This window comes from Brachycentrus maculatus, unplaced genomic scaffold (assembly GCF_059751285.1).
Source record: "Brachycentrus maculatus isolate JH-2025_06_01 unplaced genomic scaffold, ASM5975128v1 h1tg001427l, whole genome shotgun sequence".
NCBI lineage: Eukaryota > Metazoa > Arthropoda > Insecta > Trichoptera > Brachycentridae > Brachycentrus > Brachycentrus maculatus.
In genome coordinates this window covers 1-12,415 of record NW_028282073.1, presented here as the reverse complement: position 1 = coordinate 12,415, position 12,415 = coordinate 1, and the positions used below count along the sequence as shown (strand labels likewise).

General features: G+C 38.5%; 1 protein-coding gene and 2 pseudogenes across 1 annotated transcript; all 3 read right to left on the bottom strand.

The window, feature by feature from the left end:
* Positions 1-246: 246 nt before the first annotated feature.
* LOC148299011 (uncharacterized) lies at positions 247-3,069 on the bottom strand (annotated as a pseudogene).
* Positions 3,070-3,602: 533 nt separating this feature from the next.
* LOC148299010 (uncharacterized) lies at positions 3,603-5,741 on the bottom strand. Its single transcript, XM_088276454.1, is given in 2 exon segments — positions 3,603-4,708; positions 5,388-5,741. Coding segments are annotated over 2 exon segments (1,401 nt in total). The 3' UTR covers positions 3,603-3,661.
* Positions 5,742-6,292: 551 nt separating this feature from the next.
* Positions 6,293-8,526, bottom strand: LOC148299009 (digestive cysteine proteinase 3-like; annotated as a pseudogene).
* Between the last annotated feature and the right edge of the window lie 3,889 nt (positions 8,527-12,415).

Genomic DNA, 12,415 nt, shown 5'->3' with positions numbered 1-12,415 from the left:
GAAGTTAGTGTGATTCATATCTTTGAAGTTTATAACAATGTTGTTGCGGGTTGTCATATAGTCAGCGATGTTATGATCGACGATGAGTCTTAGTAAGCGGTTCAACATGGTGAGATCTATCTTTTCGTATAGCTTTTCCAGTCTGGTTTGTAAGAGGACTATCGATTGGCCTTCTGAACAGTCCCAAACTCCGTGGAGATTATTGATCCCTTGGCAGTATTTATAAAGAAGAAGTGGTGGTGGCTATGTATCACTTGGCTTCACCCAATTTGGAAATAGCCTTCGCTTGTCTGCTTAGTACCAGAGATACTGGTCGAGGTAAGCATCAGTGATTTTCTCTAAGGGATCGATTTCATAGGTGGGGATAATATGTGAATAAAGTTACATAAAGGCGAGTGAAGACTATTTGAAAACACGCTGAGTAAGGAGATGCCTTTTAATTCGGGCTAAGGTCTCATAGGGGTTATCATAGGCCTGTTCGACGAGGGCTAACTATTATTTCTGCGATTGATTCAAACGGGATTTCACAGAGTATGCCTACTTCAGACGCTACAGAGCAAGAGTCAGGATTTTAGTGTCATGTTTATAGTTTATGGGAGGGAACGGGATATGACTGAATTTTCTCGCTTCGAGCCAATGCACGACCGTTGTATAGAGTGCAACTCCTTCCTCGGCCGAAATATAAGGGCCGTCTTTCAAGTAGTTGTGCTGCCTCTCTTGCTCTGATTTCAGGAATAGCCTCGTTAATCTGCCTAGATTCTTCTTACAGACTGTCTTATCAACAGTTGCACCACGTTTGATTCTTTCCCTATTGTAATAGGCAGAGTTTGTCCACCAGTCAGCTTTCTGTTTTACATACCTCAAAATCATGTTTTAAATTGGAGCAGGCATTCCTGGCACTTTCCAAGGAATGTTTGCCTTCCAGCATCTCCAAGCCTCCGCAAAATGCTGCATTATTGTCTTTGCTTTGTTGGATTTTATGCCTTCGGGCATCATATCCATAATATCTTTCATCACTGCAGCTCTCAATTATAAATCGTAATGAGATTAAGCTCTTTGTTTGGTGACAACTTTCACAAGTCCTTTCGAATGCCTGCCTTCGAATTGCCTGGCCAGCAGGTTTCCTAGCCATCTTTCCAGCAATGGAGTAATACCTCTCAAAAAGAAAAGCCAAACCCTCCATGCAGGTGCCCACACTCCGACACCAGGCCCCTTCCCAACAGGACCAGTATTAAACCGATAATAGACAATATGCTTCACATCTTTACACATTCTTATCTGCCTCATCACTCGATACTTATATCTGTATATTCCGGATAGCTGTCCAATGTGCGCATAAAGATACTGTAATCCATCAGCGAGCTGAAATGCATCGACATTTCCGAGACGATACTGCACATTGCAGTCAATAACCAATTTCACCATTCTGAATATTTATCTGCACAAATGGAATGCATTGCCGAATCTGGATCGTTTACGCTACTTTGTGGTGAGTGTCTTCACAGGCTTCAAGTTAAAGTTATAATCGAGATGCAAGAAATTTAGATTCTTTCGATGGATCAAAAGCATGAGCATGTTGAAGCCTTGTCTGCAGACTTGGAGGCCGACTTCCACCCAGTCCATTTCTGTGAACTGAAAGAATTTAGTGCTTGCAAATGCTTTTAGTAAACTTCTCTTCTTCTGTGATTTTGGCTTCTTTCGATGGAGTTAGTTGATGACCCATGATTTTAGTAGTTTTTGATAGCTCACACGAACCTTGACGGGGTAGCCTGTTGGACATCGTTCCTTATACCAATGAGAAATCAAAGATATATCATAAGCTTTTTTCATTTTACCACATCGGTCATTAAAAGGCCGAGGTGCCCATAGCAATTCGATTCCATTTGTTGTATCTCGATCTGCAAGTGGCTAATCTGCGAGGAGCGGCTCGAAACCTTGCCCAAAATCTATCTCTTCAAGTTCCTCTTCTGTTAGTTCTTCTTCGGGAATATCTGTATACTTGGTGACCTGCTTGTTGACTTTATGGGCGGTAATGGGGTTCAAGGAGGGATCAAAGACAAATGTCGGGATTTATGGGTCTTCTTGCTTGACGTAGACACTCGCTGGGTAATGATAAGCTTGCATAGTCACCTGTCGAGGTCTGTTGTTATACAGATGGGGAAATGCAATCTTATATTCAGTTCGAATCGGATGCCTTACAATAATCTTGTTGATATCATTGAATTAGTTCCAGTCTTCATCGAAATCCTTCAGGTCTCGATACAGTGGCTCAAATTTAGGGCCTCCTGGAATAGCAATATTCAGGGCTTTTGCAGTGTAAAACGATTTTAGGTTAAAGAGATAATAGTAATTTTTATCGACGATGTCCGAGAGAAGCTGATTGGAGAGACGGTGGAGATTTGACATTATTTTTAGTGGTAAGTGCCACTTCCTATATGAAGGGCCATTGACGAACTGTGTATGCTTTAGCGGCTGTTTGTCATAGAACCAGTCATACACGGCATTATCCTCGACTTCATCCAGTTACATGCTGATCGGCTATAATGGCTACATTTCCAATATGTTGTCTCCATAGTCAAGAGGAGGCTCCTCATCATCAAAGGGCGGGAATCTCATTCTTTTGAAATGTCTGCGATCTCTCTTCTATCTTCGCATCATGATCCACATCGTCCCCCACTGTGCCACATAAACCGGCTCGATCACTTTAGGGATTTCATCAACGAAGGTGATGGCGCCAGTAATATGGTAAAGTACTTTTACATTTCGGATCTGTTACCATGGCATTGGTGAATTTTCCAGGAGCTTGTAAATTGCATGAGGGGCATATTTTAGGGCCCCAATATGCACTCTTTTGTCCACTCGATATTTGCGACCTGAGTAGTCAGTATGATCCTTCATGATTTTGCGGAGGATTTCAGGTGGCAAACTTTCCTTCTGAGTATCAACAAAGCCTTGCTTTTTCTTTTCACTGAACTTCTTATTGTTGAATTGTCTCCATTTCCTGGCCTTTTCCTCGAGTACTTGCTCGTGGGAAGGTAACTTGCGCTCTTCCCTATTGTGAGGAATCATATGGCTCTTATAAAATAATGATGATGCGCAATTAAAGTTATAATTATTTAAGATATTTATGATCAGATTGGCACTGCTAAGAGTGAATTCAGACAAATTAGATAACATAATTTTTAGTTTTATAGATTTTGCAGGAGAATATAGCTGTTGTTTATTCATGCAGCATATTTTCATGTTCATACTTTTATTTTTATCTGTATATATGCATTTTTATTAACATATTTATATTGTATACTATTGTTGCATGTTAAGGACAGTGATAATCATTGGTATGGGCTTCGAGTATTACAGGGATTTTCTTCGAATAATATGGCTCATTTCATTATGAGAAATGTTTTCACTGGATGGCTCCCACTCAGGAGATGCTCTTTTTATCCGGACATTGTATGAGTTCCCATTTATTAGGGATAGGAAATTTTTTAAAAATTGTATACTTAAACCTCAATATCAATAGCCTCCGTCTGTTGACTATCAAATCTTCGAGAATTTATATATGCTACCTCAAAAATCACGCACTTGCAGGAATACACATATTTATTTAACTTATCAGAATTTAAATAATCAATCATATTCCTTATTTGTGTGAGTCCGCTCATTCATCGGTGATTTCTTTGCCTTCACTTTCTACTTTCACGACGTCGATTTTCTTACCATTTGCTAATTTCACCAATTTAGCAAAATAAAACCCATCCATGTTATGCACATGAGGATATATTCTCTTTGTTTTCTTTAGGGTGATATCATATCTCTTATCGATGAATTTGGTCAGGCCGCTCTCTCCGACTTCAATAGAGTCGTCTACGTCGACTATTTTTATGTATCTTTTTTTTAATGCGAAATTCACGACTTCTTCATTTTAAAGAGGAGAAACTGAGCAAGTCGAATATACGACAACGCCGCCGACCTTAACGCAGTCGATCGCGGAGAGAATGAGTTACTTTTGGACGTGTGAGTTTTTGTAGATATCGATCAGCATTCGATTTGCCTTTATGGACATATCCTTTGAGATAATACCAAGACCAGTACATGGGGCATCCAATAAAACACGATCGAAAGTATTAGGGAAAATCTTTGAATATTTCCGGCCGTCGCGGCATGTAACAACAGTGTTTGTGACTCCCAGTCGAAATAAGTTGAAGTGCAAAGCTCGTAGCCTTTACTTCTTTAAATCATTTGCAAAGATGCAGCCTGTATTTTTCATCATTTGCGCAATATAGGAAGTCTTTCCTCCGGGAGCAGCTGCCATGTCTAAGATCTTTTCATTCATTTGTGGATCTAAGGCGAGCACTGGCAAGAATGAAGAGGCACTTTGCAGCATGTAATGACCTGCAAGGTATTCAGGAGTCGCGCCGATGGGGACCTTGGTCTCATAGATCTTGATACCAGCTTTGCTCCAGTCTGCCAAGGGATCCAAGTTAACTCCTCTTTGGATTAGAGTTTGTGCCAAATCTTTCCTCCTAGTCTTCAATGTATTGGCGCGAATAGTGAGAGGCCTCTGCGTTTAATTGGCCTAGAAGAATTGTATCATTTCCATTGGATTCAAGAAACTCAAGAAATGGTCAATCAGCTAAAAATTATATCCATAATACTGATGAATATACTTCTTCAGTTTGACGAGATGAAACTTCCTTGAATTACCCTGCCCTAAACGACTCACGTTCATTAAAACCTTTGCTATAAATAAATTAGTACTGCTAAAGTTTATTGGATTTTCAGGTTTATGACACTGATGTCCACATTTTTGTTTGCTTATTCCTCGTTCTATTCTTATTCTGGGAATTGCTATTATTAGTTTGATTACTATTATTCCAGTTTTGCAGCGGCTTCCAATTTTTGTCGCATTTATTCTTACTATTATTAGATTTCGCCATCTCTTTCTTCATTGTCTAATGAATCGATTATTTATTATTCATCTTACTCCTCATCTTCTTCATCTTATTCCTCATCCTCATCTTCTTCATCTTATTCCTCATCTTCTTCATCTTCTTCATCTTACCCATCTTCCTCTTCCTCTTATATGGCATCTTCATCTTATTCCTAATCTTCCCCTTCATCCAATCCCTCAATATCAATTTCGTCTTCATCATACTCTTCTTCATCGCCTGATTCTTCATTGGCTCCTAATGCTGCAAATTTATCTTCTTCTTATTCTTCATTCATTAATCCTTAAGACATAATTTTAAATGCTGAATTGCCTGCCAATTTCTTTAAGGATTTCATAGGGTTCATTGGATCGATGATGTCATCTGCATCTTTTTTCTTCGATTTGTTGTTGTTGCTAAATTTTGGAAGTCTTGTTTCTTTCTTGTTTTTGTTACCGTCTCCTTTGCTTTATCTGTTGCCTCCTCTGCTGTTTTATCTGCTACCTTCTTCTCTGCCTCTTCCTCTGCTTCCTCCTCTGCTTCCTCCTCTACCTTCTCCTCTACCTTCTCCTCTGCCTTCTCCTCTGTTTCCTCCTCTACCTTCTCCTCTGCCTCCTCGACTGCCACCTCTACTGTCTCCTCGACGGCCTCCTCTGCTATTTTCCCTATTATTTTCCCTGCTGCCTCCCCTGGTGTTTTATCTGCCTCTACTGTTCTATCTATTTCCCCCTCGAGTATTTTATCTGCTATTTTCCCTACCTTTGATATACTTCTTGTCTCTGGTATCCTTGCCTTCACTCCTATCAACATCACTATTTCTTTTGCCCTTGCCCTCTTAATCAAACTTCCTGTTTTTATATTATTGTTTTTCATGTGGCTTCATGTGGTTCTTTTTGATCGGTTTGCTCTTGTGATCTTTATAGTCGCCTTTGGCTGCCGAACTGGAGGGTGTCCTTTCCTTTTGATTAAACTGCTTACCATTTCTTCTGGAGTTGGTCTTCCTTGTGTTTTGCTTTCCCATTTGATCTGGTAATCTTCTGAGTGTTGATATTTATAATATATAATATATGTTATGTATGTATGTATAATTATCTATCTGTTTGAGTAGATAGTGAGTAAATTATACATCCATACATATATATTAAATAATAATAAGAATAAACTGTGGGGTTGGGGTTGGGGTTGGGGTTGGGGTTGGGGTTGGGGTTGGGGTTGGGGTTGGGGTTGGGGTTGGGGTTGGGGTTGGGATAAATTGCATTGCACATATCACATCATATCCCTGCCACTAAAAAGCAGGCGAACATGAAGATCATAATTCCATATTCCAAGAAATACACACCATTTAATTTCAACAGACCAATCTATCTGCCAATTAAGCAGTTATAATTCCGATCCCTCGTAATTCTAGCATATCCTTTTTCTCCCCAACCTTTCCCCCACGAATTCTTAATGATCCAGTAATCTGGAGTATATCCAACCAGCAAGACTGCGTGATCTGGAATGTCTGGAAGTGTGGAACTTTCTGGGCAATCAAAAACTCCAAAGGAATAGTATTCCCAGTTTGATGAAGATATGTGGATTGAAATAGGGCCATCAAGTAAGTGCTCGATTATTTCGGTGTCGGTTATGTTTATTAGTCTCTGCTGTACTGCCTCTAAATGGATTAAGTTATCCTCTGCGCAGATGCCATAGTATTGGGAAAAAGGAGAGTATGAGTATTGTTACTCTAAAGGAAGTCCATTGGCTTCGATGGCCAGAAGCCCTTAAGTGGTATTTCCAATTACGCATGAACCACCATTCACGCATTCGAGCAAATACTGCTCGCTTAAGTCTATCGTTTTGTTATACTTTCGGTTCAGTATTAAAAAGGATTAGGCGACTGCTGTTGTGGAAAACGCCCAACAGGACCCACACGTTTTCTGATCCTTCACTTCTGTGACTGCGTCGTGCTATCTCCAATCAAAGTCCGCAGGCGCTGATTTGACAGTGTGTCCCAGGCGATGCGCGGACGACCCGCGATTGCTCGAACGCACCGCGCGGATCTTCGCACTCTCCGCTTTGAGCCCTTTGAGTGCTGCATAAGATATTCAATTACCGTTCAGTTCGTACTCAGTCCTATCCGTCAGCTGATTCACTCCCGGAACGAAGTCCGTAAACTGCGTAAAGTTGGCGATTCTTTGCTTATAAATTTCTTTGCGCATTGAGTACTCTGCGCCATCGACAGAGTACGTTCGATTATAAAGCACATAATATTCTGAAAATGTCGGATGACAATCGACCAACAGCGACAGAGCCGACAAAGCAAGCAATCCACAGACCGAAGTCATAAAGTTTTTCATGTTTCAATGCTGAATGGGTTGAGTTGAACAACTATTCTCGAGTTTAAAATTACATCTAGAACTATTTTATCTCTGAGTTTTTATAAGTCTTTGAGATTTAAAATCCCGAAGGTTGAGTTCGGCTTTCCTGTTTTTAATTGAAACCATTGACGCCAATTTTGCAACAAGGATACATTTTATTTCGGCTTCTTGATTGATAATAAGAGCTTCTTAAAGCAGTTAAGTTGTAATTTTAAATTAATGAATACATATATGTAAATAGCCAAAATATTATCTAAGCCATAAACAAAAATAAAATAAATAAAAATAAAGCTAATTTGAGCAGATCCCTATTTTCACAACCCAACCATCAAAATGCAAGCAATTGCAAAAGCCCAAACTCTTTATAAAAGTAAGAATTAACCACTAAGCTTCAAATAATTGACATAGGCGCCAATATCGCAGTTAAACTATCTATTTCTCGTTATCCTTCCAAAACCTCTTTCTCCCCAAGTCTTTCCCCATGAATTCTTAATGATCCAGTAATCTGGAGTATAACCAACAAGAAGAACTGAATGATCTAATTCTTGTTTTTGTGGGCAGCTATAGACTCCTGAAGAGTAATATGGTAAGTATTATGAGGATATATGAATTGAGATTGGTCCCTTCAGTAAGTGCTATATGAGCTCGTTGTCGTTAACATCAAATTCATCTTACGAAGTGACGGATTTAGAACTAATTAACTCATCTTCTGCACAAATGTTAAAATGCTGAAATTATGGAGAATATTAGTATTTTTACTCTAAAGGAAGCCCACTTTTTGCGAATTTATCTAAAGCCAATTTTGTGAGTCCGCCACTACAATCACTGTTTCTTGTGCATTCGAGCAAATACTGCTCGCTTAAGTCTATCGTTTTGTTATACTTTCGGTTCAGTATTAAAAAGGATTAGGCGACTGCTGTTGTGGAAAACGCCCAACAGGACCCACACGTTTTCTGATCCTTCACTTCTGTGACTGCGTCGTGCTATCTCCAATCAAAGTTCGCAGGCGCTGATTTGACAGTGTGTCCCAGGCGATGCGCGGACGACCCGCGATTGCTCGAACGCACCGCGCGGATCTTCGCACTCTCCGCTTTGAGCCCTTTGAGTGCTGCATAAGATATTCAATTACCGTTCAGTTCGTACTCAGTCCTATCCGTCAGCTGATTCACTCCCGGAACGAAGTCCGTAAACTGCGTAAAGTTGGCGATTCTTTGCTTATAAATTTCTTTGCGCATTGAGTACTCTGCGCCATCGACAGAGTACGTTCGATTATAAAGCACATAATATTCTGAAAATGTCGGATGACAATCGACCAACAGCGACAGAGCCGACAAAGCAAGCAATCCACAGACCGAAGTCATAAAATTATTCATAATTTCATTATATATATTGATTTCCATTAACTCTAAATTCTGCAAATATCATTAGTCACTCAAACCTACAACTTTATCATTTAAATTACAATAATATTTTTTGTCTAATTCTTCATTTCATCGATATATTGGATAACGGAAATACACCCTTTTCAGGCGTTATTTAAATTAATGATTTATAATCTTTGATTAAATTTGAGCAAAATAAACAATTAAAATATTAGAAGATAATTCATAGAAGAATTAAAATGGATATCGAAGCAAACAACTTATTCACAAAAGGAAGAGTGCAAACATTTAATGACCTGAAGGGTAGACTGCAAGTCAAAAGGTCAGGCAATGCCGTCAGCCTCTAAATTTATTAGCAAGGACTTATCGAGATAATTGCCCCGTAACATTCATCGAAGAGTATGGAGTTTGATTTTGATTTGAAGTTCAGTTATATTCCTGAAAGCCTAGAAATCAAATTCTAAAGAGGAAAAGAAATCTGTACTTATACTTTAGCAAATTTGCAACAGCTCTAATCCTTTAGGTCAATTTTGAGAAAGAAACTAAATCAAAGGGGGTTCCACGAGCAGTTCAAACCTATCAAGAAAATAGGGAAAGGCAATTTCGCCTCTGTTTATTTAGCACAGAAACTAGAAGACGGAGTGCATTACGCCGTGAAAGCATTTTCGAAGTAAGCTGCATATGCATAAGAAAACGGCAAATAATGTCTAGTTAAATAAATCGAGATTGCACGATGCTTAAATCACCCTAACACAATGAATGTGTACTAAGTCTTCGAATCCTAGAATTCCCTGTATATAATCCTGGAATTGCTCGAAGGAGGCCAACTCTACGATAAAATTAAGGTACCAAATATTTAATTTAGGATAAATATAAGTTTAAACCACACCAAGTCCGTGAGATAATCCATGGGATTCTGAAAGGCCTTCGCGAAATGCACTCAAAGAACATTATGCATCGCGATTTGAAACCTGAAAACCTCATCTTCAAGCATAAGAATGACTGGACTTGTGTTATTGCTGATTATGGGCTGGCTGAATTTAGCAACCTGAGCCATTACTTGTTTGTAAGATGCGGCACCCCTGGTTATGTCGCACCCTAGGTTATCAACATCAAGGACATGAATACAAAGTACTCTCCTATATGCGATGTTTACAGTCTTGGCCTCATATTCCATGTGCTCCTCTTAGGAAAGAGTGCATTCCCAGGCAAGACTTATAATTAGGTTTTGGCTCAAAACAGAAGTGCGAATATCGATTTCTCAGGTGAATAATATAAAAAGCTATCACACTAAACTTTGGATCTTTTAAGGATGATGCTTCAAAAGAACCCAAATTAAAGGATAACAGCATAAAAAGCATTGGCGCATGTCTATTTCTCGGGAATATAAACTGAGATGATTGATGAAAGCTAAGAGATTGCTGATTCTTATAAAAAGAGTACTGACGGCATGGATTCCCCATTACTCACTTCAGCCAACCCTCAAAGAAGAATGGACAAAAACCTGAAAAAAGATTCATGCGTCGAATTTCACATGGGAAAAGAAAATGTTATGACTGGTAAAACCGAGGAAGTAGAATCCCTAAAAAGCAACAAAGTTAGCATTATAAACGCTTCAACTTCACTAAAGAAGCCCAAAGTCAGTCAGTTTTGCAATGGAAAATGATTGGATGGATACTATTTTTTATATTTGAAGAGACCAACATGCATTAATTAAAAAACATATGAGAAATTGAAATATATATCCTATTTATATTTGCTATGATTTCAGCTTGAGTTTGGTTCTAAGTAGGTATGATTATGTATGTAATGAAATCCATAATGTTTCCATAATTTTTCCATGATGATTAAATCAATTGTATGTGTTTATCTATTCAGCAGTCAAATACTATCTCTCCCACTACCTAAATGCATTATAATTAATTACATATTATAATATCTTTATCCTTTATATTCATCGCAATGATGGTTGGTGGCTTTTCCCGAGTTTAACTCGAACAATAACATAAGGATCTAATCCAATAAAATCTCGCAGCACTCAACTCGAAACTTAACATCAATGCAGTCTCATTTACCATCGATGCATTGTTCACACAAGTTGTTGGGGGGATCAACTACTTTTATCATTTGACAGCAGATAACGGGACCAAACACTCAGCTTGCATCTATGTGGGGCATCAGCAAGCGACAGAGGTTTGTAAAGTGTATGAAGGGCATGTGGCAGCCACAAATCCGAACAATTGATACAAATTTATAACATCATTGATTCATTGATTATTAAAGTGAAGCTATTTATGGTTAAATAGGAGTTTTTATGGTCTGAAATCGGAATGCCATAATTTCAGAGGAAATGTGTTTTATGTTATGCTAGTCAAATTATAATATCATAATATGATTATTCATACTGATGATTATGGATGCTATATAATATTGAAGATGATACCTTCCCCTTCGCTTCGCTTCTTCTAAATTTTGGTCAATGCAGGCAAAATACAGCTAGTCGATAACGGTGACTCAGTCAGCATTTTTATTCCTACGGTAGTTTATGAATAGCCGATGGCTGCCACTTCGCAATCTGGCAATGTGAGTGGGTCAGAGCAGTATCGGCTATTAATTTAAAATAAGGAGTATTTGCCAGCATTGGATGAAGAGTTCCTCAAACTACTCTTCAACCAGATGAGCAACAATGACCCGACTTCTTCAAGCACAGGAAACATAATAACCGAGAATACAATCGAAATCCATCCCAATAATCTTTAAAGCCAAAATAGCAACCAATTTCACATACCATAGCAAAGTGCCACCAACAGCCAAACAAACCCCAATTATGACAATACTACTCTAATTATGAATAATCAGTCAATGGAATCGCAAATATCAGCTCCAATTCATTAGTCTTATAATTATGGTAACCGCAATATTAATAACAATGACAATCACAATATTAATAATAATGGCAATGGCAAAAGTTATAATAACAGTAGTTGGTATAGCTCCAGCAACAGCAATAACAACAGCAATAATAACAGCAATAACAAAAGCAATAACAACAGCAATAACAATAGTTATAGTAATCCAACAATATTCGGAAATACCGTCCAACTGAATAATAGTAACAACAATAGCAATAACAGCAGCAACCCCTTCATACAAAAGCAACAACAACAACATCAGCAGCAACAACAACAACAACAACAACAACAACAAAGTCCCTTATTCCAAAGCACCTAATTTGTTTACAAAAACTCAAGGAGAAGAAACAACAACAGTGGAGTATGATTTGTCTGTTATGTTGATTGTAGTTCATTCTAATTATAAATTAATGTCAAATAGCCATCTATGAAACTATTGTATATTGCAATTCAGCATGAAGATATCATGAAAGCCGATGGGGTTGGGGTTGGGGTTGGGGTTGGGGTTGGGGTTGGGGTTGGGGTTGGGTTGGGGTTGGGGTTGGGTTGGGAAATAGCCTCAGCTATAATCAAACATCAGAATTAACATTACTAATAGTGCCAATTGCAGAGATAACATCAAATTTTAGAGTTACAATTTTCCTATAATTTTGTAATACGTTTTACTTTGTTTGGTCCTTGAAAGCAGTTAATATTCCAATAATATATTAGATGTTTGGTATTTTGATGTTTATAATTAAACATGCAAAAAATAAACAAAAAAATAGGGGTTGGGGTTGGGGTTGGGGTTGGGGTTGGGGTTGGGGTTGGGGTTGGGGTTGGGGTTGGGA